At 48.5% G+C, this 22,720-nt stretch overlaps 1 protein-coding gene across 1 annotated transcript in view; it reads left to right on the top strand.

Annotated features, from left to right (window-relative positions):
* The first annotated feature begins 2,869 nt into the window (after positions 1–2,869).
* The window catches only part of TRPM1 (transient receptor potential cation channel subfamily M member 1), a 98,660-nt gene continuing 78,809 nt past the window's right edge, over positions 2,870–22,720 (top strand). Inside the window, 1 exon segment of the mRNA XM_047737024.1 lies at positions 2,870–3,199. Within this exon segment, the coding sequence (XP_047592980.1) occupies positions 2,870–3,199 (330 nt within the window).

Raw genomic sequence — 22,720 nt, 5'->3', positions numbered from 1 at the left:
TTTTTCCCCCCATCCTGCTAAGCATGCTTGGTGGTTTGTTATCTATCGTTCTAAACGAGGGCACCCAGTCACGCCTGAGCCACAGACATAATTTTAAGTTGTAGAGAAGCCACGTTAAGAAAAGGAAAGCCATGCTAAAATAAGGGAAATTAATTTTAGAACTTACTGAACTTGATATATCCCAATTATTATTTCAACATGTTGTTGTAACAAAACAACTTATTAATGACATATTTTATGTCCTTTTTTTTTTTGGACTTCAAAATCTAGCCAAATACTATCCCCTGCCCTTTTCCTAAGCTCTAATGTCAGACATAAAAAATGGCAGTTTTCTGACTTATACTTGAACTCACAGCATATATCTTAATGGAGATTAAGACCAGCCAAATTTCAGGGGCTTAATAGCCACATTCAGCCAGTGGCTCCCATGTTGTACAACACAGCTCTAGACCTTTCAAGGTTTGGTGTTTTTTTTTTTTTTAAAGATTTTTTATTTATTCATTTTAAAGAGAGATGGAATGAACAAGAGCGTAAGCAGGGGGCGGAGGGTCAGAAGGAGAAGCAGACTCCTTGCTAAGCTGGGAGCCCGACACGGGACTCAATCCCAGGACCCTGAGATCATGACCTGAGCTGAAGGCAGACGCTTAACCAACTGAGCTACCCAGGCGCATCTCAAGGTTTGTTCTTGTACAATCGGATCATAAGAGAAAGATCTGACTACAACTTTTTTTTTTTCCAATTCATAATAGAGATATTTACACTCTAGAACTTAAAGTTCTTCTTCAGAATGTCTGAGTGTTGCACAGCCCATTATTCGTTATATTGCCGTTGGTTTAACCTGTCCCTGACAGAGAGGAAAAAAGAAATTGGAGGCTTCTAATCCTTCACTCGGTTCAAAATATACTGCAACAAACTTCCATGTATGCATGTAAAAGTATTTCCAGATAATAGGTCCTTAGAAGTAGACCTATTGGTGACCTAAGTGGGTCAAAGGATATATATGCTTGACCCTGTGGCAGGTATCGCTCAGCTGCCTGCCAAAAACATGCTGCAAAGAGTCTGTGAGTGGGAACCACATCCATAGCCAAGTAGGCCACCAGCTAGCCTTGGGTTTGGACCTTGGTTCCCCGAGAAGTAAAACCAGGGATCTGGGCTAGCCCTTCCTAAATGCCCGATTCTATGGCTCAAAGGTGGGTGGTTCCAGCCATCCCTTTGGTAGGAAGGGGGTGCCTGGGTGAGACCCACCTTCAGCAGGGCAGGCTCAGAGAGGCAGATGAGCAAACAAAGCTCCACACGCCCTTTGTCTGAGGTCAGCAGAACACTCTCAGTGAAGACCCAATTCTATTTTTTGTACAATTACTATTACACCCTTTTCCGTGAATACAATATTGTCTATGAAGTGTCACCCCAGCAAAGAAGAGGAGCAAGGACCAGCTGCAGCAGTCTGGTTCCTGAGCTGGCTGCCTGAGGCAACACGTTGAACTGCACCCAGCTGACTCCACTGGCATGCCACCCGGGGTCCTTCCCCACCCTGGTGGCCCCAGCTGTCATCACAGTCCCTGAGGGACACAGTCCCTGTTGGCACACACTGCCGATGGTGTGGGGAACCTTCCCAGGTACTGGGAGTGTTGATGGGGGAAGCCCTGTGGACAGGGACCTAGAGAGCGGTAAAAGAGCACTGAAAAGGAGAAGGTGCCCCCCGTGGGAGCCAGCCGGTCTTGGTTTTCCGGTCCTCTCTCCGATCAGCACTGTGCTGTACCCTCCCAGCCAGGGAAGACCAAACTGGGCCCTCCCACCATATCAGGGAGGCTCTATACACAGTGGCTTCCCAACTTGCTGGCCCTCCTCAGCAAGCCAGCCAGGTGTCGCTGGCTGAACCAGAAAGCGGAGCTGCAGAGGGGCTCCCCTGAGACCCTTGCAGCAGTCCTAAGTTCCCAATCAGGGAGGAACTGGTGATGGGGGGAAGGGAAAATTGGGGCACTTGTCCATCCCCAGCTGTGTGCGGCTGAGGCTTCCAACCACGGCCATGGGTCCACATTGCATTTAATCAGGTCTTCTCCCCTTCCAGCGATGCCTTCTCGTTTTCAGCCTGTAGGTCTTTCACCTCCCGGGTTAAACTTATTCCCAGATACTTTCTTCTTTTTGATGTCATTATAAATGAGATTGTTTTCTTAATTTCCTTTTTGAGTTCTTCACTGCTGGTGTTTGGAAACACAACCAGTTTTTTTTTTTGCGGACTCTTCTAGAGTTTTGCTATTGTTTCCTTACGACTGCAACTGTACCCTTAAACAATACATTGTTTAGCTTTGTCTGGTTTTGCACTTCGTATAAATAGACTCGCACTGTGTGTGTCCTTGGGGACTTGCTTCTTTTGCTGTGTGTTATGTTTTGAGAGCCGTTCAGATGGTGTGGTTTGTCTGTTTCCGCGGCCATATCAGCTTCCCTTGGGTGAATATGTGATGACAGACTATAGCTCCTACTGCAGCTGGGCGTCTGGGCTGCTTTCTGTTAGGGTTCCCATGAATGGGGCCATGTGAGCGTGCATGGGGGGTCTCCTGGTGTACACATGCAGGAGCGTATTTGGGGCAGAACTGCCGGATTCCAGCATGTGGCTGCTCAGCTCCCCCAGACAATGCCAAAAGATTTTCTCTCCTCTTTAAAGGGAGGAGCTCAGAAGCATTGCCTATTTTGGAGAAAACCTTTGGAATCAGCCAGAGCACACAGATGCATGAGGAGGGACAGGGCTCTGCAAAGCCCAGACTGGTGACTTCACCGTGACTCAGTGTCCCCTCTTGATGTCCATTCACCTCCCAGAGCCCCGACCAAAGCTCTGATCCCTCCACCCTGTTTAAAACCACAGGGAGGGAGCATGTGCTGTCTGCAGACCTCTGCTGCCCAACGACGGTGGCATCTCAGTTCTGTGCGACAAGTACAGCAGGAAACGGGATCGGGTGCTCTGCCTTGCTACTGCAGTTCCCTCTTCCAAGGGACCATTTCCTCTTTGCCGCTGCACCCAGCTAAATTCTCCTTAGGCTCCGAGGATGAGCCAAAGGCCCCCTCCTTGCTTTCCCCAACAAGAGAAGTACTTGTTCCTGCCCTGTCCCCCTCCACCGTGCACACCTTTACAGTGCCACGTCCACCCGGGAGCTCCCGAGGGCTGAGTACACTCGCCTCACCCGCAACCAGCAGAGCCCACCAGGTAAGGGAGCGTCATTTACCATCCCTGTGAAACACACGCCCGCTGGCTTTCCGTCACATCACACAAGGTGATCGGGGGCCAAAGAGGTCCCACTGAACTTTTGAAGATAGATTTTTCTTTGCCACAACCCTCCCAAGTGTAAAATGCTGACGTGTGTGGAAACACTTACCTGTAAATCCATGAGCAACCCAGGTGCAGGCCTGAGTCCCGGGTCACTGCAGACCACATTGGTTAGGACAGCCCTAGAGGAACCCAGCAAAGGTGAACGGCATCTGGGATGCTCAGCCATGCCCCCTCCTCCACACCCAGCCCCCCACGCATCTCTGCACAGCCACTCTCACCACAGGCTCCCTGCCAAGACTGGTCCCTGTAGGAGTGCCCCTGTCGAAAGCAAAAAAGTTTATATTATTTGTTTCAAGTAAGAAGATAGGGAGAGGGGCACCTGGGTGGCTCAGTGGGTTAAAGCCTCTGCCTTCAGCTCAGGTCATGATCCCGGGGTCCTGGGATCAAGCCCCGCATCGGGCTCTCTGCTCAGCAGGGAGCCTGCTTCCTCCTCTCTTTCTCTCTGCTTGTGATCTCTCTCTGTCAAATAAAGAAAATCTTAAAAAAATAAAAGAAGGAGAAGAAGAAGAAGAAGAAGACAGGGAGATAACTCTCAAAACACTGTCTCTGGTGGGGTCAGTGCAGTGTATTAGGGGGGCAGGGAGGGAGCTTGCATATACATTAAGGAACTTGGACACGTTCTATTCCTTAGGCACTTAGTTCCACTGCGCATGCCCAACATGTCCACTTGCTAGTGCACACACTGCATATTTGAAAAGTGGTGGAAAACTCCACCCATAGGAGGTCTTCATAATGAGCTAAAGGTAACTTCAGGACAGCTCAGGAGGACTTCTGGGGAGGGCTTCAGCTCCAGTCTGGCTCAAACTGGCTCATGTAAGGGGCTCTCAGGCGAGACCCATCTAGCAAGGGGCTCTCAGGTGAAACACCCGGGCAGGGTGGGGGTCTCCTTGGCTGGAACTGTTGACTCTGCAAAACAAAACACATTCCTTCTCTGCTTTTGCCTCTCCCCCATCTCCCTTGTGCTAATAACGCTTAGCCCTCTTATTTGAGTAACTTCCCTCTGCATTCTAGCTGCCAAATCGGTCCCATCCTGGCTTTCGGTCTCTCAGAGCTGGCTATTGCAAACTGGCCGATCGGCACAAGCAGTACTGAAATATGAGAGGTGCTTGCTGATTAATGCATGCACACTGGTCCCCAGGAGCCCCAAGAAACTGATTTAGCATGGATGATAATATCATCAGTGCAGAGCTGCCATGAGGACAGAGAGGGAGAATACTGGCGAAAGAAAGCCCTGGAAAAACACAAACCCACATTAATGTCTGACATTGTCGGAGCTGACGACTAAGCTGTGAGTTGGAGAGGGAAGAGTCCCTGGTTCATCAAAGCGTCCCTCAACTCAGGGACAGCTGGTCAGGGCTGGGCTTGACTCTCAGCCCCGGCCTCCCACTGGCCTCCTGCTGCCTCTACCATGAACCATGAATTAGGAGCAATGTGTTCCAATGTCTACCGACCCTACCTGACCCTACCAGACCCTGGGCATTTAATGGGAAGCTGAAATCCTACCCATACTCTTCATCCAGTTCTTGCTCATTTAAGAAACTCAAAAACCGTTTACTGAATACCGATCTCCGCCGGACAAGGGGCTTGAGGTTTTTCCACACTAAATCGTATTTAACCCATACAACAATCCCACATCACAGGCAAGATCGTCGAGGCTCAGGAAAGGTAAATACCTTGGCCAAGGTCATAAATGTAAGAAACGGTGAATCTGGGAGCTGATAGGTATGTTAAAATCCAGACTCCTTTTCTTTCCCCCACACCTTGGGTCGCATTTTTACTTTAGGGACCACCTTTAAAGCCTTAACCCAAAGAAATGACTTCAAGAGTAAAACTTTCAGGCTCTGGGGCAAACCCACTGGGAAGATTCTTTTCAGGGTGTGACACCATGTAGAATACGCCCAGAAAGTCACAGGATGAAACACCATGCCCACAGGTTGAAGGGTGAGGAGGCTTTCTGTGCAATGGCTGCAGGCTGGCCGGGTCCAAGGACCCGGAGGGAGTCCTGCAGGACCGGCCAAGAGAGGGATGGCTTCATGTGGGAGAGAAATCAAACACAAGCCACTAAGAAGTGAGAGCAGAGTTTATTGAGGACATAGACCAGATAAAGAGAGTCTGGGAGACGCAGCAAGGAAAGGAAAGTGTGTCTCATCTTCGCCTGGGGTCTGGAGTTTTTCTTGAGGATGGTGCTCTGTTGTACTGTCCTCTCTGGCACTGGATGAAACAAGGACAAGTCCTCAGGTGTCCTCCAGAAGGCATTTATGCTCTGGAGCCAGGGGTCTAGGTGGCAAGGTGTGGAGAGCCAGTGGTCTTGGAAAATGTATATGCTGATCTCGCCCAGTCACTCTTTACGTATTATCTATGGTGCTGGAAGACTCCAGAGAAATCATTAACTCCTTGACCTTTACAGGGAGGACATACATTATGGCATGGGTGAGGTGGGGGTACAAGTCCTAGCAGGTATAGAAGCAGAAAAAAAGCAGTCCTTTCATGGCACCCATTTTACGATGGCTCAAAAGATGCCCATAAATGTCACTAACTTGTCATTTAAAAAAAAATTACCTATTTATTTACCAGAAAGAGAGAGAACAAGCAGAAGGAGCAGCAGCAGAGGGAGAAGGGGAATCAGGCTCCTCGCTGAGTAGGGAGCCCAAGGAGGGACTCGATCCCAGGACCCCGGGATTATGACCTGAGCCGAAAGCAGAGGCTTAACCAACCGAGCCACCCAGCCATCCCAACTAACCCATCGTTTTAAAACGTTCTTTACAAGAGTGTGTGTGTTTGAATAAACAGGAGGAAAAGTCTGAAGGGCAACTGTTGAGCGTTACTGCGGGAGGCTAAGGGTTGGAAGCAGAAGGAGGGAGAATCACTTTTTTTTTTTTTTAAGATTTTATTTGTTTATTGGACAGAGAGAGATCACAAGTAGGCAGAGAGGCAGGCGGAGAGAAAGAGGAGGAAGCAGGCTCCCCACCAAGGAAAGAGCCCGATGTGGGGCTTGATCCCAGGACCCTGGGATCATGACCTGAGCCGAAGGCAGAGGCTTTAACCCTCTGAGCCACCCAGGCGCCCCGGGAGAATCACTTTTTAATTTAGACATTTCTCAATCTTTTTAATTTGTGCCATGGAGCACTTATTAGTTTAGGGATGCTTGTTTGCTTTTAATTCTAAGCAAAGAAAAAAAAACCCACACCATCCTCCCACCCCACCCCCACCAACCCATGGAAATGGCCGCCCCCCCCCCTCCCCACCCCCACCTTGTGCTCCAGGCATGAAACCTTGGGGGCCAGCTCTGGCAGGAAAATAATAGAAAACGGTGAGCTCCAGATCAAGTTTCAGGTCTTGGAGAGGTGAGTGTGGGGCCCTGTAGCTGAAGCTTCTCCATCCTCATAGGGGAGCAGCGCCCAGGCCAAAGGACCTCCATGCCTCTTCATGTTATAGCGTGACTCCCAGCCCCACCCCGTCCCCATCTGCTGTGTCTTCTAGAACATGTCTTCTCATTATAATCCCAGGTCCCCTTGTAGCCTGGGTACAGGGGTGTCGAAGCCCCTGACTCTGGGACTCCCGAACAGGCCAGGTTTGGCGACTGACAAAATCTGAAGGCAGAGAGACCAGGGGTGACAAAACAAAGGGAGTATTTCAGTGAGGCCAACACTGGGAAGACAGCAGACCAACTTCTCAAGGACTGTCTCCCAAGCGCTAGAAATACTTCTAGGTTCATAGAAGGAGAACGTGGGACAAAGGTCAGTGGGTTTATGCAATGGGACTAAAGGTCAGGGGCATCATTGTCGTGGAGTCAATCACGTGGAATCTTGCTGGCATCAGGCCAGTCGCCATTACGGCTCCCATCACAGGATGCTTTGCCACTGGATCTTTTGCCCAAGTTAAGAGATAAACTGGAAAGAACTTGATTTGTTAAGAACTACAGACTAAGGTCAAAATGGAGGTAGTCTCTGTCACAGTCCCCACAGGCCTTCCCACCATCCCCCGGCAGGCGTGTGCGCCACGGAGGGCCGGCCTGCCATGGTTACCGGTGACCTGTTGTGGGCACCCTGCTGAGCCATATTGGAGTCTGTGGGAGAAGGAACAATGAGTGCCCTACATACGTTTACCAAAATATCCTCTCATGTTTTAACCCATGTGGGAAAAGTGAATAAGAACTCTATAGTCAAAACACACGACTATCTAAAAAGCCTCCCACTGCCCAGCGTGCTGGCCGGCCGCTGTGAGGCCTCACACACCACCCAGTGGATTCAGGTCGGTGGCCCAAGCCAAGAACTGTGAGCAGATTGGAGACAACCTTCGCACCATGATGTGAGATCATAAAACAAGCAACCAGAGAACTTGTCTTTAACATGCTGATGTTGTGTTCACAAGGAACCCTCTGCGTGGATTTTTTTTTTTAATTTCATATGAAATGTTATTTATCTTAAGTACTGAATTTGGAGCACCCTGAGGTCAGTGTCTGGCTCCAGGCATCACCCAAGAAAGGCACACCAAGCCCAATTGTGCCACGCCTGCTCAGCATCTTCTGAGCACTGATTCCTTCCCTGGGTACCCAGGTGCCAGTGTTGCCATCAGAGGTGTCCTCCCTCTGACTTGTTCCCTCTACACCACGAACCTGCAGCTCGTTGAGCTGTCTGGCTTGGAAGGACCCAAACAGATCTCCAAAGCTTGTTAAAATATAGATTCTCACACCCTGATTCTGATTCAAAGGCCTGGAGTGGAGCCTAGATATCTGTATTCTTTAAAATTTGAATTTAATTAGAGCAAGATACACACAACATGAAACATACCAACCCCGCCATTTTTAAGGGTGCCGTTCCCAGGCATGGAGGACATGTACGTTGCTGTCCGGGCCATCGTCACCATCTTCTCTAGGATGGAAATTCCAAATGGAAACTCTACCCATTAAACACGAACCCCTCATCTCCCCTCTTCAACCCCTGGCAGCCCCCATCCCACTGTGTCTATGGATTTGATTGTTTGAGGTCCCTCGTGTAAGTAGTCATTCTTCATGACTGGCTGGTTTCACTCAGCATAACAGCCTCAAGATTCATCCACACTGTAGCAGGTGTCCGAACTTGCTTCCTTTTCAAAGCTGATCTTATTCCATGGTAGGGATAGACCACATTTTGTTCACTGCCTCATCTGCAGACGGACACTTAGGTTGCTCCCAACTTTTGGCTATTTTGAATAATGCTGCCATGAACAGGGATGGACAAACCTCTCCTTAAGGCCCTGTTTTTAATTCCTTGGGGTGTGTGCTCAGAAGTGGGATTACTAGATCGTATGGTAATCTTAAATTTCACTTTTGGGGAATTACCAGACTGTTCAGCACAGCATCTGCTCCCTTTCAGAATCCCACCCATAGTGCACAAGTGTTCAGATCTCTCCCCCACACTCACCAACACTTGTTATTTCCTATATTATTTCAGATGTTGATTCTTTTTTTCTTTTTAAGATGTATTTACTTATTTGAGAAAGAAAGAGGACGAGTGGGAGGGGCAGAGGGAGGAGGGAGAATATCAAGCAGACTCCCCACTGAGCACAGAGCCTGACATGGGGCTCGACCCCGGGACCCTGAGATCATGACCTGAGCTAAAACCAAGAGTCAGATGTTCAATAGACTGAGCCACCCAGGCGCCCTAAATGTTGATTCTTCTTCTTCTTCTTTTTTTTTTTTTTAAGATTTTATTTATTTATTTGACAGACAGAGATCACAAGTAGGCAGAGAGGCAGGCAGAGAGAGAGAGGGGAAAGCAGGCTTCCTGCTGAGCAGAGCGCCCGATGCAGGGCTCAATCTCAGGACCCTGAGATCACAACCTGAGCCAAAGGCAGAGGCATTAACCCACTGAGCCACCCAGGCGCCCCTAAATGTTGATTCTTTAGTGTGTGTTTGATCTGCAAATATTTCCTCCCGATCTCGGCATTTTTTAACCACTGCCCCTGCACCATACTTTGAGGAACACTGGCACAGACCCTGGGGACCCCTTTCCAGAAGCAAGTGTTCTGAGCCAGGTTCTGTTGAAGAGATAGGGAGAAGAGTTGGCTCCGCTCAGCACCCATTGGCCCCTTCTGGGAGAGGCAGCAATCCTGACCTCAATGCCTACCAGCTATGGGTCTCTAGCATCAGAAGGAGAAGAGGCATGTAGGGCTGTGCAAGTTCTGGCACCCAGAAACTATGGCTTCCCCTCATCTACAGGGCAAAGCATCCTCCTTCAAAAGCATGATCCTAAAAAACATGGGCCAGCCCTGGGTCCCATGCTATAATGACGAAGAGTGGCCACTCCCATCGGTGAAGCACAGCTTGTGTTTAGAAGTGTTTGTCGGTCTTACCCTTATGTGATCCTGGAAGTGGGGAGCAGAGGCATCTGACTTCTAGAAGGCATGTGACTTGCAGGCACTTTCTGCTCAGATGGCTCTGCAGGGGGCTGGGGCTAGAAGTTGACCTTGGCCACCTTCCCTTTCCTCCCTCCATCACCCCTGCCAACCCATCATCTTACCTGAGCTCCTGATAGCTCACCCCTTTTCTTCAGGCTCAATGGAGAGCCCTCAGCTGGAGTCAAAACCCCTCATGTTCCTTGTGCATCAGTCCTCATTCTTGACCGGACCAGCAGAGTCGTCTGCAGGGGTGGGAGGTTGGATTATCTCAACACATGGCCCTTTTTTGTTTCCTCTCTTCCTTCAAATGGTGCAAGAAAAGTGGATGTGTGAGTTGGTCCCACAGGACCTTCCTTCCAGGATATCAAAATATCAGTCTGGGTCTGCGGTCTTTTGCTGCGTCTGTGGGACCTGGAGGTCTTTCCTGTCAACAGTAAAAAATCAGGAGCAAGTATCCAAGACTCAGTAGCCCAATCCCAGCTGCTACCTGTGTGGCTGGCCCAGCTGTAGCATTAAGTACCTGATTGCTCAGTCGGCTCTCCTTTTCTTTTCTTTTGCTTTGGTTTTTCCTCCTAATGGACGATTTGCATTTGCTCAGGGCTAATAACCGCCCTGCATTCCACCCAAAGGTCAGCAACCTCCTCACTTATGGTGAGGTCTGCCTGGCAGGCAGCACGTGTGAGTCTCTGACATTGGGGCAGCACCACTTTGAACTAAGACACTATCTTCTGTGATCTGACTGCATCGAGAATGATCATTCCAAAAGCAAGTGGGTGTGGGCTCCCATGTGACCAGGAAAACCCAATTTTGATGAAATCCATTCACTGGATCCTGGCAAGACTTTCATCTTCACCCGTTCAGGCTACTACAATGGAATATATACATCAAGGAGCTCATCAACCTAATTCTCACAGGTCTGGAGGCTGCGAAGTCCAAGACCAAGGCAGCTGCAGATGTGGGGTCCGCGGAGGGCTTCCTGGCTCCCAGATGGCTATCTTCTCACTGTGCCCCCTACATGGTGGAAGGGGCAAGGGAACTCTCTGGAGTCTGTTCTGTAAGGACACTAATTCCATTCATGAGGGCTCCATTTTCTTTCTAAAGTCAACTATCATTTTCCTTAGAAAATTAAAAACACGATACGAACAATGAAGAAATGAAAGGAAAACATTCTGCATCTCCTATCACCAACACAACTTAACAAGCTAGTAAATGTGCTTCCTTTTTTCCTGGCCATATTTGGTACTCCCTCGACAAAGAGAAATGTCTTTAGGACAGCAATAGCCAGGGAGTGGCGACAACCCAGATGTCCCCTGATGGCTGAGCTCCCCCAGTGGAGTATTACTGAGGCAGAAAAAGGAATGAAGCCCGGACACCTGCTACATTCCTGCTACCCAGGACGACATGCCAAGGGAAAGAAGCCAGCCACGAAAAGCTACACTTCGTATGATTCCAGTTACGCAAAATGTCCAGAATAGGCAAATCCATAGAGATAAAAGGCAGATTCGTTGTTGTCAGGGACTGGGGGGATAGGGGGATAGGGGGATAGGGGATATTGGAGAATGACTGCCAATAAGCAAAGGACTTTTCTTTAGGCATGACAAAAACACTTTGGGATTAGACAGTGATGCAGTTACTCAGTTTTGGGGATATACTAAAAAAAAAACTACTGACTATACCCTTTAAAGGGTAGATTTTAGGGTATGTGAATTATAGCTCAATTTTTTTTTTTAAAGAAAAAGAGAAAGGTCACTTCCTGTGGCCTAAAGATGAAGCTCTTTTCCCATGACTCTAGTCTGGAGGATGGTGTTACAGTGTCCCAGGGAGGGTCCCTGATAGAAGAGGGCTGGAGATCTGGGATCCAGAGAAGAGGGAACCCTGGCCCAGGGGAGGGGGCTCTAATGACCCTCAGCATTTCCTGCAGGTTACCTCCTGTGGACTTGTCAATAAAGCACAGGAAATCAGATCTTGGAGCTCTTCCAAGCATTATCGTGGAGTCTCATGTTATCATCCCATTTTATAGATGTGAAAACTGAGGCCTGGTGCCTGAGGGGCAGCCACACAGTGGGCCATTACATGGGGCTCCTACTGGTTCTCTTTGCTGTTGGGGGCAGTGAGGCAGAAGTCTCCCTGAGAGGCCAGGGCAGAAGTATCTCCCAAAACCACCCAGAAATGGCCTGTTGGATGGGGCCCAAGATCTCCTATATGGGTGGTGAGTGCGTGACAGGTGGAGGAGGAAGGAACAATTGTGGAGTTTTAATCCTTGTGCACACAAAGATGGGTGGTTTGTCCCAGTGCTTGGCGGGGAAGTTGTTTGATTCTTTGGGGTGGAGAGTTTCCAGGCATTCGGGTGCTGCCCAGGCGAGGCCCACAGGTGCTCCCAGAAGCCAGGCAAGGGCGGATAGGGGGCACGATTGCATATGCGGGGGCACGATTCATATGCAGGGGCACAGCCACCTGCAACTGTGCAGGGATGTCCCCTGGTGTTCCCACAGAGCGAGGGCGTTCGAGAGAAGCCAGAAGTCAAGATTTCTGCCTGTAATCCCCCCTCGGTTAATCATGGCAGCTGATTCTTCTCTTTATACAAGGGTCAAACCAAGTCCACATGTGCACCACATGCAGCCCCGGGATGAGGGTTTGAGGCATGTGCTTTAAATACTCACGGCGGACAAGCAGTTTCTTTTGGCTAAATTGGTCCACGAATCAGTCATTTCACTGTGAGGTTTGCTGTTAATTTTGGACCAAAAAACAGGGCCACTGAGTAAACAGAGACTTGCCTAACAGTAAACCCACTCTTATATTTGGAAGTCACATCCCAGGATTGGTCACATCTGCCCAGGCCAAAAGCCACTCCCTGTCCTCCTGGCCCTGCCTCCTGCCTCCCCCTGTCACCCTGCCCCTCCCCTTCCTTTCCTGCCTCCCCCAAGTTGTCCAGGCCCCGATCCCCTACCCCCTCCACTCTCTGCCCTCCCCACCCCCACCCTCCCAGCACCCCATCCCAGCCCCAGCTTTCTCAAGCGTGTCCCCCTGAAAACTCCTCCTTCCTCCTGCCCCTCTCCTAAAAGGTCATTTCCACTGTGTGCACATGTCCCAGAAGGTCCAATTCTCCTGACTCCTCCCGCCCCTCCAGTTCCCACCATTTCCGGGCTTCCTCGGAAACTTCTCGCGGGGACTGGTGCCAGCTGCCTGCACGTCCTCGGGCCCTGCCTTCTAACTCTTCGTAAAGGTCCAGAGAACAGTCTGACAATGAGCATCTGGGGGACCACAAAACCCAGACCATACAAAAATTATCTTGGTCATGCTTACAATAAGTATTTCTTTCTTTTTTTCCTTTCTTTACAAAAAAAAAAAAAATCATAATAAAAACCTGGTAGACCCTGGACAACCTTAAGAAGGCTCAGGATGGGATGGGGTGATGGGGGTGCAGGGGTAGGGTTGCAGGGTCTGGACTACTTGGGGCAGGAGGGGGAGGTCCTGAGGCCCCGTGCTCTTGAGCCATCATCCGGCGTGGCCCATCACAGGCACACAGTCCTCAGCAGAGGGACCATCTTGGCTCCTGCACCATTGCCTCTGTCCTCCAACTCATCAGCCTTTCTTCTGAAGCTCCCTCCTCCGATCCCTGGGCCTCAGTGCTAGGCCGCCTTTCTCTCTTAGTTGTGTGGTCTTTTCTTTGCAATCTCAGTGATTCCCATTATCTTAGAAGCACCTATATAGTAAGTCCCAAACTTGTGTAGCTAGCAGCTATGAGACCCCTCTGCTGTCCCTGACCCCTAAGGGGGCCCTGGAGCCTGGGCTCTCCTCCTCGAATCCATTCTGGAGCTAGTCTCACTTCCATAAATTGTACCACTAGCCACCCAGGTCCACAAGCCAGAAAACCAAGGGCCATTCTTGGCTTCCCCTTCCTTCACCTTTTCAGCACAAGGTCCATTCTCTGTCCCTCCAGCCCCACCAACTATCTCCAGTCTGCCCACCCCACTCCACTTTCCCTGCTCCCAGGCTGGTCCAGACCTCTAACGCATCTTGCCTGGACCACACTCCAGTCTTCCTGCTGGTGCCCCACATCCCCTTTGCCATCCCCAGAGGTTCATGCGACTGACTCCTCTGTGCACCAGTTCCTGTGACCTAAAGTCCCTGTGGGACATGCCCGACCTGCCTCTCCAGTTCTAAGGTCTGCTACATGCCCAGTCCATGTTCCTCAGCCACCACCCCAGGTCTCTCCCTCGCAGGTCCCCCCCAGCACCCTAGAATTCTTCTCTGGTCTTTCTTGTCTCCATTTCAATGTGTAAGCCGTTCAGCCAAGACTTCCCAACTTAACAATCCCTCCAACCCACCCCACGTGGAGACCACGTACTCTATCACACCCTCTTCTTTATCCCCTTCATATTCTTAGCACAATCGGCAATTTCTCTGGTTTATCTGCTGCCTTGCTTGTTTGCTGTTCATTGTTACTTGACCACAATGGAAGTCCCATGAGGGCACCGGCCATGACTACCTTGCTCCATCCCTAGCCCATGGCCCCGAACCCAGCCATCCCCACGCTGGCCAGGTGGGGACACTCACAAAGGACATGGAACATGAGTCTGCGGTGGCCTGGTTTCTGCCTGCACCTCACTTCTCCAGAGAAGCCCCCATTAAAACACTCATCTCATGGTGGACCTTCTCCTGCCCCTTCACAGCCCATCTCCAATCTCACCAGGTGAAGGATGGCACAAGAAACCTACCCTTCCCTCATCCCTCCCCCTCCACTATCCATCCCCTGCCCCCATCCCGGCATCCTCGCTCCCTCTGCTATGCACATGCTGTTCCTCCCACCCCACCGTTCCCTGGCCCCAGATGTCTCCGACCCACCTTTTCAGATCTTACCTGTACTATGAAGTAGTAGGAAGTTCAAGTCCCTTCCCCCCTATACTTACCCCCTCTAGACTCCTGGCACCTGGTGGTTTTTGAACCACCAATTGAAGCCTTGACAACATACAACCTCAATTTCCTTCATGCATCTTACTATCCTGTGATAAAAACAATGACCATGTTTTCTCTTTAAATCTGGTACCTCCCTGGGGCACCTGGGTGGCTCTGATGGTTAAGCATCTGTCTTCAGCTCAGATCATGATCCCAGGGCCCTGGGATCAAGCCCCACATTGGGCTCTGTGGTCAGTAGGGAATCTGCTTCTCCCTTTCCCTGTGCCCCTCCCCCCACATGCTCACATGTTCTCTCTCTCTCTCTCTCTCTTTGTCTCAAATAAATAAATCTTAAAAACAAAAACTGGTATCTCCCAGATACTGTACAAGTGTTATCCCAGGTGAGGCTCAAACTATGCAATCCAGTTTCCATCTCAGAGATGAAAAAAGTCACCACTCGTAGGGCTTGGGGAGCATGACGGTGGCACCATCTCCGTGTCCCCTCATTCCACCTCGCAGACAGACTGTCCAGTGAGAGTGCACTCTCTCAGGCCAGGTTTTAATTCACAGTGCCCATGTTCCTGTGATCTTGCCCTAAAGCGTTTAAAATAACCATTCATGATGGGCGGGAATATTTTGGATGAGTGGACAATATCTAACCTAATGGAGGTACCTGAAGGGTTTACAAATGAACCATAAGGGGCTCTGCTCTTCTTCCGTTTCAAAGGACATGCTGCACAAGATTCCCTGGCTCTGTGTGGTTATGTTGGCAGTCTCAGCCCTGGTAGCAGAGGCTGGAGGGGAAGGAGGAATGTTTGACAAAAGGGTCCTCCACCCTTTGCCTTTCACCTGCATCAGTGCTGTGCAGCCACCCAGAAGGCTGAGCTCCTCCCCCACGGTGAGCAGAGACTCTCCTCAGGTGACCTGGGTTTCCTCCCTTCTGTTCCATATGCACCTCGCTGGGGGAGCCTGGGCTCAGGGGCCAAGACTGCGGTAGGCAGTGTTGATAAGCGCTGAACAGCCCTGGCAGTGTTCCATCTGGGCGGTTTACTGACTCATTTAGTCATTGCAGGGTACTGAGCACCTCCTCTCTGCCAGGCACTCCTGGAGGCACTGGGGATAAAGCAGAGAACAGAACAGGGTTTCAGGAGAGGGAGAAGGTAAGAGAGTGGGATAAAGTGTATGAAGGACAGGGAGCAGGGCTTGGGGATGGGATGGGGAGTCAGAGAGCCTCCCTGAAGAGGGTACCTTTGAGCAGAGACTGAAACAGTGTGAAAGATTGTGCTCAAAGAATGGTTCTTGTGCCTTTTGTTTACCCTCAGAAGATTCTAGAACATTTCTGGAGACCCAGCTGTAACTTAGAATTTTGAACAAGAATGTTCTTCAGGACTAAACTTAAAAAAAAAAATAAGTAGTTAATACTTCAAGCAAAGCACTGTTTCCCTCCAGGGAAAGTATGTTAGTCATATGCTAGCTTATTCATTAGAAGGGAAAAAAAGGATTTTTGGTGAAGCAGAGGGATAATGGATTGAGTTTGGAGGATGCCAGCTGCTGCTCTTGTCCAGGGCTACAAGCAAGGCCTGGGGCTTGGCACTCTGAAAAGGTCCCGAGTTTGCTGGGTAATGTGCAAGCCAGTGCTCCCTTGGGGTCACAGATGTCCCGCACCTGCTTGCAAATGATATGCTCGCGGGGGAGGACTCTGTGATGGAGGAATTTAAATGCTGCCTGAGACAGAACAGACATTAATAAAAACGAGAGGCACGTTACTGCTTTCCAAGTCCTTCATCCACCTCAGCATATTAAATCCTGTGGGGCAGGTGGCATTTCCTCTTTTGATGATGTGGGACCTGAGCCTCGTCCTCCAGGAACTGGACATTGGTTTTCTGATTGCCAACTGCGTAGGCACAGGCTTTCTGGAAGTGCCCGCTGGCTGGTTGGTTATGCAAGGTGGGCTGAGAGGGAGGACAGGCAGAGAGGGCAGAACCTAGCAGGGGGTGGGACCTTGAGAGGGAGCAGGGGGAGGGGCTGTGAGGGGCGGGACCAAGACAGCATGGCCCAGAGATGGGAGGGCATTCCGTGGTCATGTGACTATAGCCTCTAGAACTATTCCCAGTCTTTCCTTGTCTTTCATGGCATTTGACATTTTTGCAGAGTATTGGTCAGTTATTTTGTAGGATGCCTCTCAGTTTAGGTTGTCTGAGGTTTCCTCCCGATTAGATACAGGTTATGTATTTTTTGGCATCTTTATTCTCCATGCATTTTATCAGGAGGTTCATGACGAATATTCGTTCCATTACTGGTGATGCTCACTTGGTTTTTGGGGGTATTTGCCAGATTTCTCCAATGTCAAACCATTAATTTCCTCTTTATCATTAGCAAATATCTGGGAGAGATAGTATGAGATTATGTAAGTGCCCTGTTAAATCTTCAAACTTTTACCGACGACTTTTAGCATTCCTTCAACATTTGTGGTATCCTGATATTCATGCCTTTGGAATTGTTGTGTTGGTCCAATTCCTGACTAAGAATACCTGAGGCACTTGCCAGGGCCTGTGTTACTCAGGGCAAGCACACACAGGCATTCCCTTCATGGGACAAATGTTGTGCTGGACCAGCCCTTGTCCTTCTTATCATGATTGCACGATGCACTTCAGCAAAAACCAGCAGGAAACTGAGGAACGAGATTTATCACTCACAAGCCTGGAGGGTATATGGCACACCCAAGGACCACACAGCGAGGTCATGGCTAGAGATAGGGTGCAGACCTAGAACTCTACCTCTATTAGGGTGCAAAGGTGTGGGGGGTCTGGGGTTTTGAGGGTTTACTCTGTATGGCTAATTTCAAGCATGAGAGCAAGAACGAGGGCACAGGAAGGGCAATGGTCAGGTATCAAGGTCACCCAGGGCTTTCTGAAAGAGGGAGCTTCGTGAATAGGGGGAAGCCTGGTTCTTTATTTGGTTGTTTTGCTAGTAGCTGTGTCACACACCTGCAATATGTTCACTGGAACTGGATGTCTTTGACATGGGTGCCTCAGCACTCAAAGGCTTCATGTCAGGCACTCACATTAGAATAGAAAAAGTTTAACGTCCACTTACACTACAGTAATCCTCTCCATCTGAGTGTGGGGAGTAAGACTAGGTGACTCTCTTCCAACGCATGGAATACAGCAAAAGTGATGAGATATCACTTCAAATATGAGGTTATAGAGAGACTGTGACTTTTGTCTTCTGTGACTTTTATGCTTCCCCCTCTGATGGAGGTCACCTGCCATGTTGTGAGCACCCTGTGGAGAGGCTCACAGGGCAAGAAACCGAGTGAGGTGCTGGGCCCACAGGCCTGGAAAGGAACTGGGTATTCCCAACAACCACAGGGGGGATCTAGGCATGGGTCCTCCCCAGTGGATTTCCTTCAGATGAGATCACAGCCCCAACCCATGGCTTGATTGAATCCTTGAGAGAGACAGAGTCAGAAGCACCCAGCTAAGCCTCCTCTAATTCCTGGTCCACAGAAACTGTGGGATAATAAATTTTATTGTTTTAAGCTACTAAGTTTGGGATCAATTTGTTATATTAAGCAATAGGTAACTAATACAATATGTTATATATACTCATCGTGTGTGTGTGTGTGTGTGTGTGTGTGTGTGTAGAAAGGGACCACATGCACCTATACCTATATAAATTTTTCTCTCTCTACACATTACAAACCATGGGTTCATACTGATCATTTCAATTTCAATCTCCTGCTACAGGGATTTGTTCTAACCTTCCCCACCTTCCACGTTTGTAATCCTCCAATAGTGAGAAATCCAGCTCCTATTATACACAATGTACGGATTTCTTTGCTCTGTCCTTGAATACACAGAAAGAAATTTCAGAATTGCTATCCTATGTCTCTGTGAAAAGCTAACCTACTCATGGGAATTCAATATTTGTTAGAACACTTATTGTCTTTAATTGAAGGCATATAGTCCAAATACTATGACTCTATTTCAAAGGTGGGGGGGTGGGGGTGGGGAGTGCCCTCCCACCTTATCTGGGAAGTGAGGAAGGTCAGGCAAAAGGGAAGCATATTTTCTCTCCAGACAGCAAATGCTCTGCTTAGCTATTCCACACTGGATTATTACAACATTCCACACGAGAAGGATTGGGGACAGGGCTTGCCACCTCGAGCTTTCTCCCCTGGGCTGATGTGGCCACTTCCCCCTTATTGACTGTGGTTTTCAAGCAGTCATTAAATTATTTGGGGAGAAAGGTATACAGCGTTGCTTTTTTGAAGGCCCCTAGGGAAGTTTTTGAATTATAATCCTTCCTGTTATTCATAAAGAAGCCAAGTGACCGGCTGACTCTACGATCTTCCCAGAAAGGCTTGGGGCCTCATGGGTCCATCCAGAAGGATGAAAACCCTGATCAGACTGTCTCTGCATGCCTAAGACTGGGGCCAGGACTCTGCAGAGCAACAAAAGGGGCATTGGGTCCTGACTTGACCTCACTGGGGAGAGCCTCTGTGACACGTGGGTGTTGTTGTCCCCCTCTGAGGAGGTGACATCCATGGACACGAGGGAACTCCTAAATCAGCATTGCTGCCCAGGTGGGTGAGGGCCACCAGACCTTCAGGTCACAGTCACACTGCGACGCTCCCTGGAGACGGTGGGACGGTGGCCAAGGACATGAGGCTCTGGCTTCCATGGTTTCTCCAAGGTCTGGCTCAGGATTTCCAGGTTTCACAAGCTAGGTGGCTGCATTCCCGTGTGCCTGCCGACCCAACATCAGAGACACACTCATGTTACATACACACCGCATGCCACATAGCACACATGCCACATGCATGACACACACCACCTACATTGCACACATCACACACGTATACGCACTGCACATATCACACCCACTCACACACACGCTACCACACATGTGCACACATCACACCACACATGTACCTATATCCCATACACTCCACACTCATACACCACACATACATCCTACACACTCACAAACACATCACACAAGCACACACAAGCACATACACAAATAGCACAACTCGCATTGAGCCAGGCCTAAGGGAGATACAGAGAATGATGCTGGCTCCCCAATAAAGGAGACAGGTTTGCATCCTGCCTCCCTGGGCTCCAGCAAGCCACCCTGTGCTGCCAACATCCTTCAGTGTGTGCAGGCGCCACACAGTACAGCACTGCTGGGGGCTGGTGACCCAGCCTGCCCTGGAAGTCCCCAAGCACTCAACATAGCACCTTGTACAAAACACATGTTCAACAAATGGACGTAGAGGAATAAGAGGTTGGCAAATGAAAAATGACAGCACCTAGGGCTTTTCTCTTCTTAAAAACTTGTTTTATTTGACTTTTGCATTACAGGCAAACTTTTTCTATTTTTAAATAGTTTATACATTTATGTAATTAAAATTTTTTATGACTTTATGATGGAATTTCTCATATTTCTTTTTAAATTTTATTTTATTTATTCACTGTTCCAAGATTCATTGTTTATGCACCACACCTGGTATTCCATGCAAAAACGTGCCCTTCTTAATACCCACCACCAGGCTCACCTAACCCCCATCCCCCTCCCCTCCAAAACCCTCAGTTTGTTTCTCAGAGTCCACAGTCTCTCATGCTTCATCTCCCCTTCCAATTTCCCCCAATGCACTTTTCCTTTCCTTCTCCTAATGTCCTCCATGTTATTCCTTATGCTTCACAAGTAAGTGAAACTATATGATAATTGACGCTCTCTGCTTGACTTATTTCCCTCAGCATAATCTCCTCCAGTCCTGTCCATGTTGATACAAAAGTTGGGTATTCATCCTTTCTGATGGAGGCATAATACTCCATAGTGTATATGGACCACATCTTCCTTATCCATTTGTCTGTTGAAGGGCATCTTGGTTCTTTCCACAGTTTGGTGACTGTGGCCATTGCTGCTATGAACATTGGAGTACAGATGGCCCTTCTTTTCACTCCATCTGTATCTTTGGGGTAAATACCCTGTAGCGCAATTGCAGGGTCATAGGTAGCTTTATTTTTAATTTCTTAAGGAACCTCCACACTGTTTTCCAAAGTGGCTGCACCAACTTGCATCTCCACCAACAGAGTAAGAAGGTTCCCTTTTCTCCACATCCTCTCCAACACTTGTTGTTTACTGTCCTGTTGACTTTGACCATTCTAACTGGTGTAGGGTGGTATCTCAATGTGGTTTTGATTTGAAACTCCCTGATGGCTAATGATGATGAACATTTTTTTCATGTGTCTGTTAGCCATTTGTATGTCTTCTTTGGAGAAGTGTCTGTTCATGTCTTCTGCCCATTTTTTATGTGATTATCTGTTTTTTGAGTGTTGAATTTGGGGAGTTCTTTATGGATCTTAGATATTAGTCCTTTGTCTGTAGTGTCATTTATGAGTATCCTCTCCCATTCCATGGGTTGCCTCTTTGTTTTGTTGACTGTTTCCTTTACTGTGCAGAAGCCTTTTATCTTGATGAAATCCCAAAAATTTTAAGGGGAAAATATCCCAACAGTTTAAAAGGAAAAACTTAAGCCCAGCCAAAAACATGCACATATGTGTTTATTGCATCTTTATTCATATTTGCCTAAGCTCAGAAGCCAACAGCTCCAGTGAACGGTGGCTCATCCAGACAATAAAATCTTCCTCAGCATGTAAAAAGAAATGAGCTATCAAGCCACAGAAAGGCATAGAGGAATCTTAAATTCATGTTAGTAAGTGAACGAGGCCAATCTGAAGAGGCTACATAGATAGGATTCAAACTGTATCACATTCTGGAAAGGGCAAAACTGTGAAGACAGTAAAAAGATGAGTGGTTACCAGGGTCTCGGCTAGGGGGGGAGGAAGGGATGAAAAACAGAGCACAGAGGATGTTTAGGGCAGTGAAACTGCTCTGTGTGATAGTGTGATGGTGGATACGTGTCATTATACATTTGTCAAATCCATAGGGTATACGACACCAAGAGTGAATCCTACAGTAAACTATGGGCTTTGTATAATTATGAAATGTCAGTGTAGGTTCAACCTTGGTAAACCACGTACCACTCTTGATGGACAGTGCTGATAATGACAGAGGCTGTGCATGTGTGGGAACAGGGAGTATATGGGAACTCTCTCTACCTCCATTTCAATTTTGTTATAATGCTAAAATGGCTGTTAAAAAATAAAATCTTTTTGGGGCGCCTGGGTGACTCCGTGGGTTAAAGCCTCTGCCTTCGGCTCAGGTCATGGTCCCAGGGTCCTGGGATGGAGGCCCACGTTGGCCTCTCTGCTCAGTGGAGAGTCTGCTTCTCCCTCTCTGCCTGCTCTCTGCCTATTTGTGATCTCTGTCAAAAAATGAATAAAATCTTAAAAAAAAAAATAAAATCTTTTTCAAGAATTTAAAAGAGCACTCCATTTGTGAGTGTCTCCTCTTCGCCATGTCCCCCAGGTTTCTGGATCCACCCACCTCCCGGAGCAACCAGTGTTAGCTGCTTCTTGTGAACCCTTCCTAGTATATTGTGTCTACCTTCAAGCAAGAGTACTTCCATATACATATTTCTTATGTAATGGAATGACAATACCCTAGAGATTATCCCATGTCTTGCTTTTTCACTTACTACAGCTCGGTGATCTTTCCCTGTTGACACAGAGAAAGTATTTTTTATTTTTTTTAATAGCCACAGAGAATTCCATGAATGACTCTTCCATAACACAGGTAACAATCCCCTACTGGAAGACAGTAAGTGATGTCAAGTCTTCGGATATTATAAATGGTGGATGCATAGTGTGCATTTTGCATGTGTTCAGGCGTATTGGTAGAGTAAAATGCTGACATGTCCAGAGGTATATGCTTTGCAATTTTGAGATTATTGCCAAATTGCCCTTGACAGATATTGTACCAACTTCCAGCTGCAGCAACTGTGTTATATGAGCGTCCATTTCCTTACAACTTTCAATATTTTAAATTATAAAAATAATATGCAGTGAATCTGAGCACCAGAGAGCCCACTTGTAAAATTACTATGGTGTGTGGGTGCCTAGAAACCCACAGAAGATGACGTTCTTGACAGCAAAACAAAATCTTGACCAGAGTCTTGCAGACTTGGTTGGTTGGCTTCTCCAGTAACTCACT

Source organism: Lutra lutra, chromosome 7, assembly GCF_902655055.1.
Source record: "Lutra lutra chromosome 7, mLutLut1.2, whole genome shotgun sequence".
NCBI lineage: Eukaryota > Metazoa > Chordata > Mammalia > Carnivora > Mustelidae > Lutra > Lutra lutra.
The sequence above is the reverse complement of the archived record's forward strand: the minus strand, read 5'-3'. Positions and strand labels throughout refer to the sequence as shown.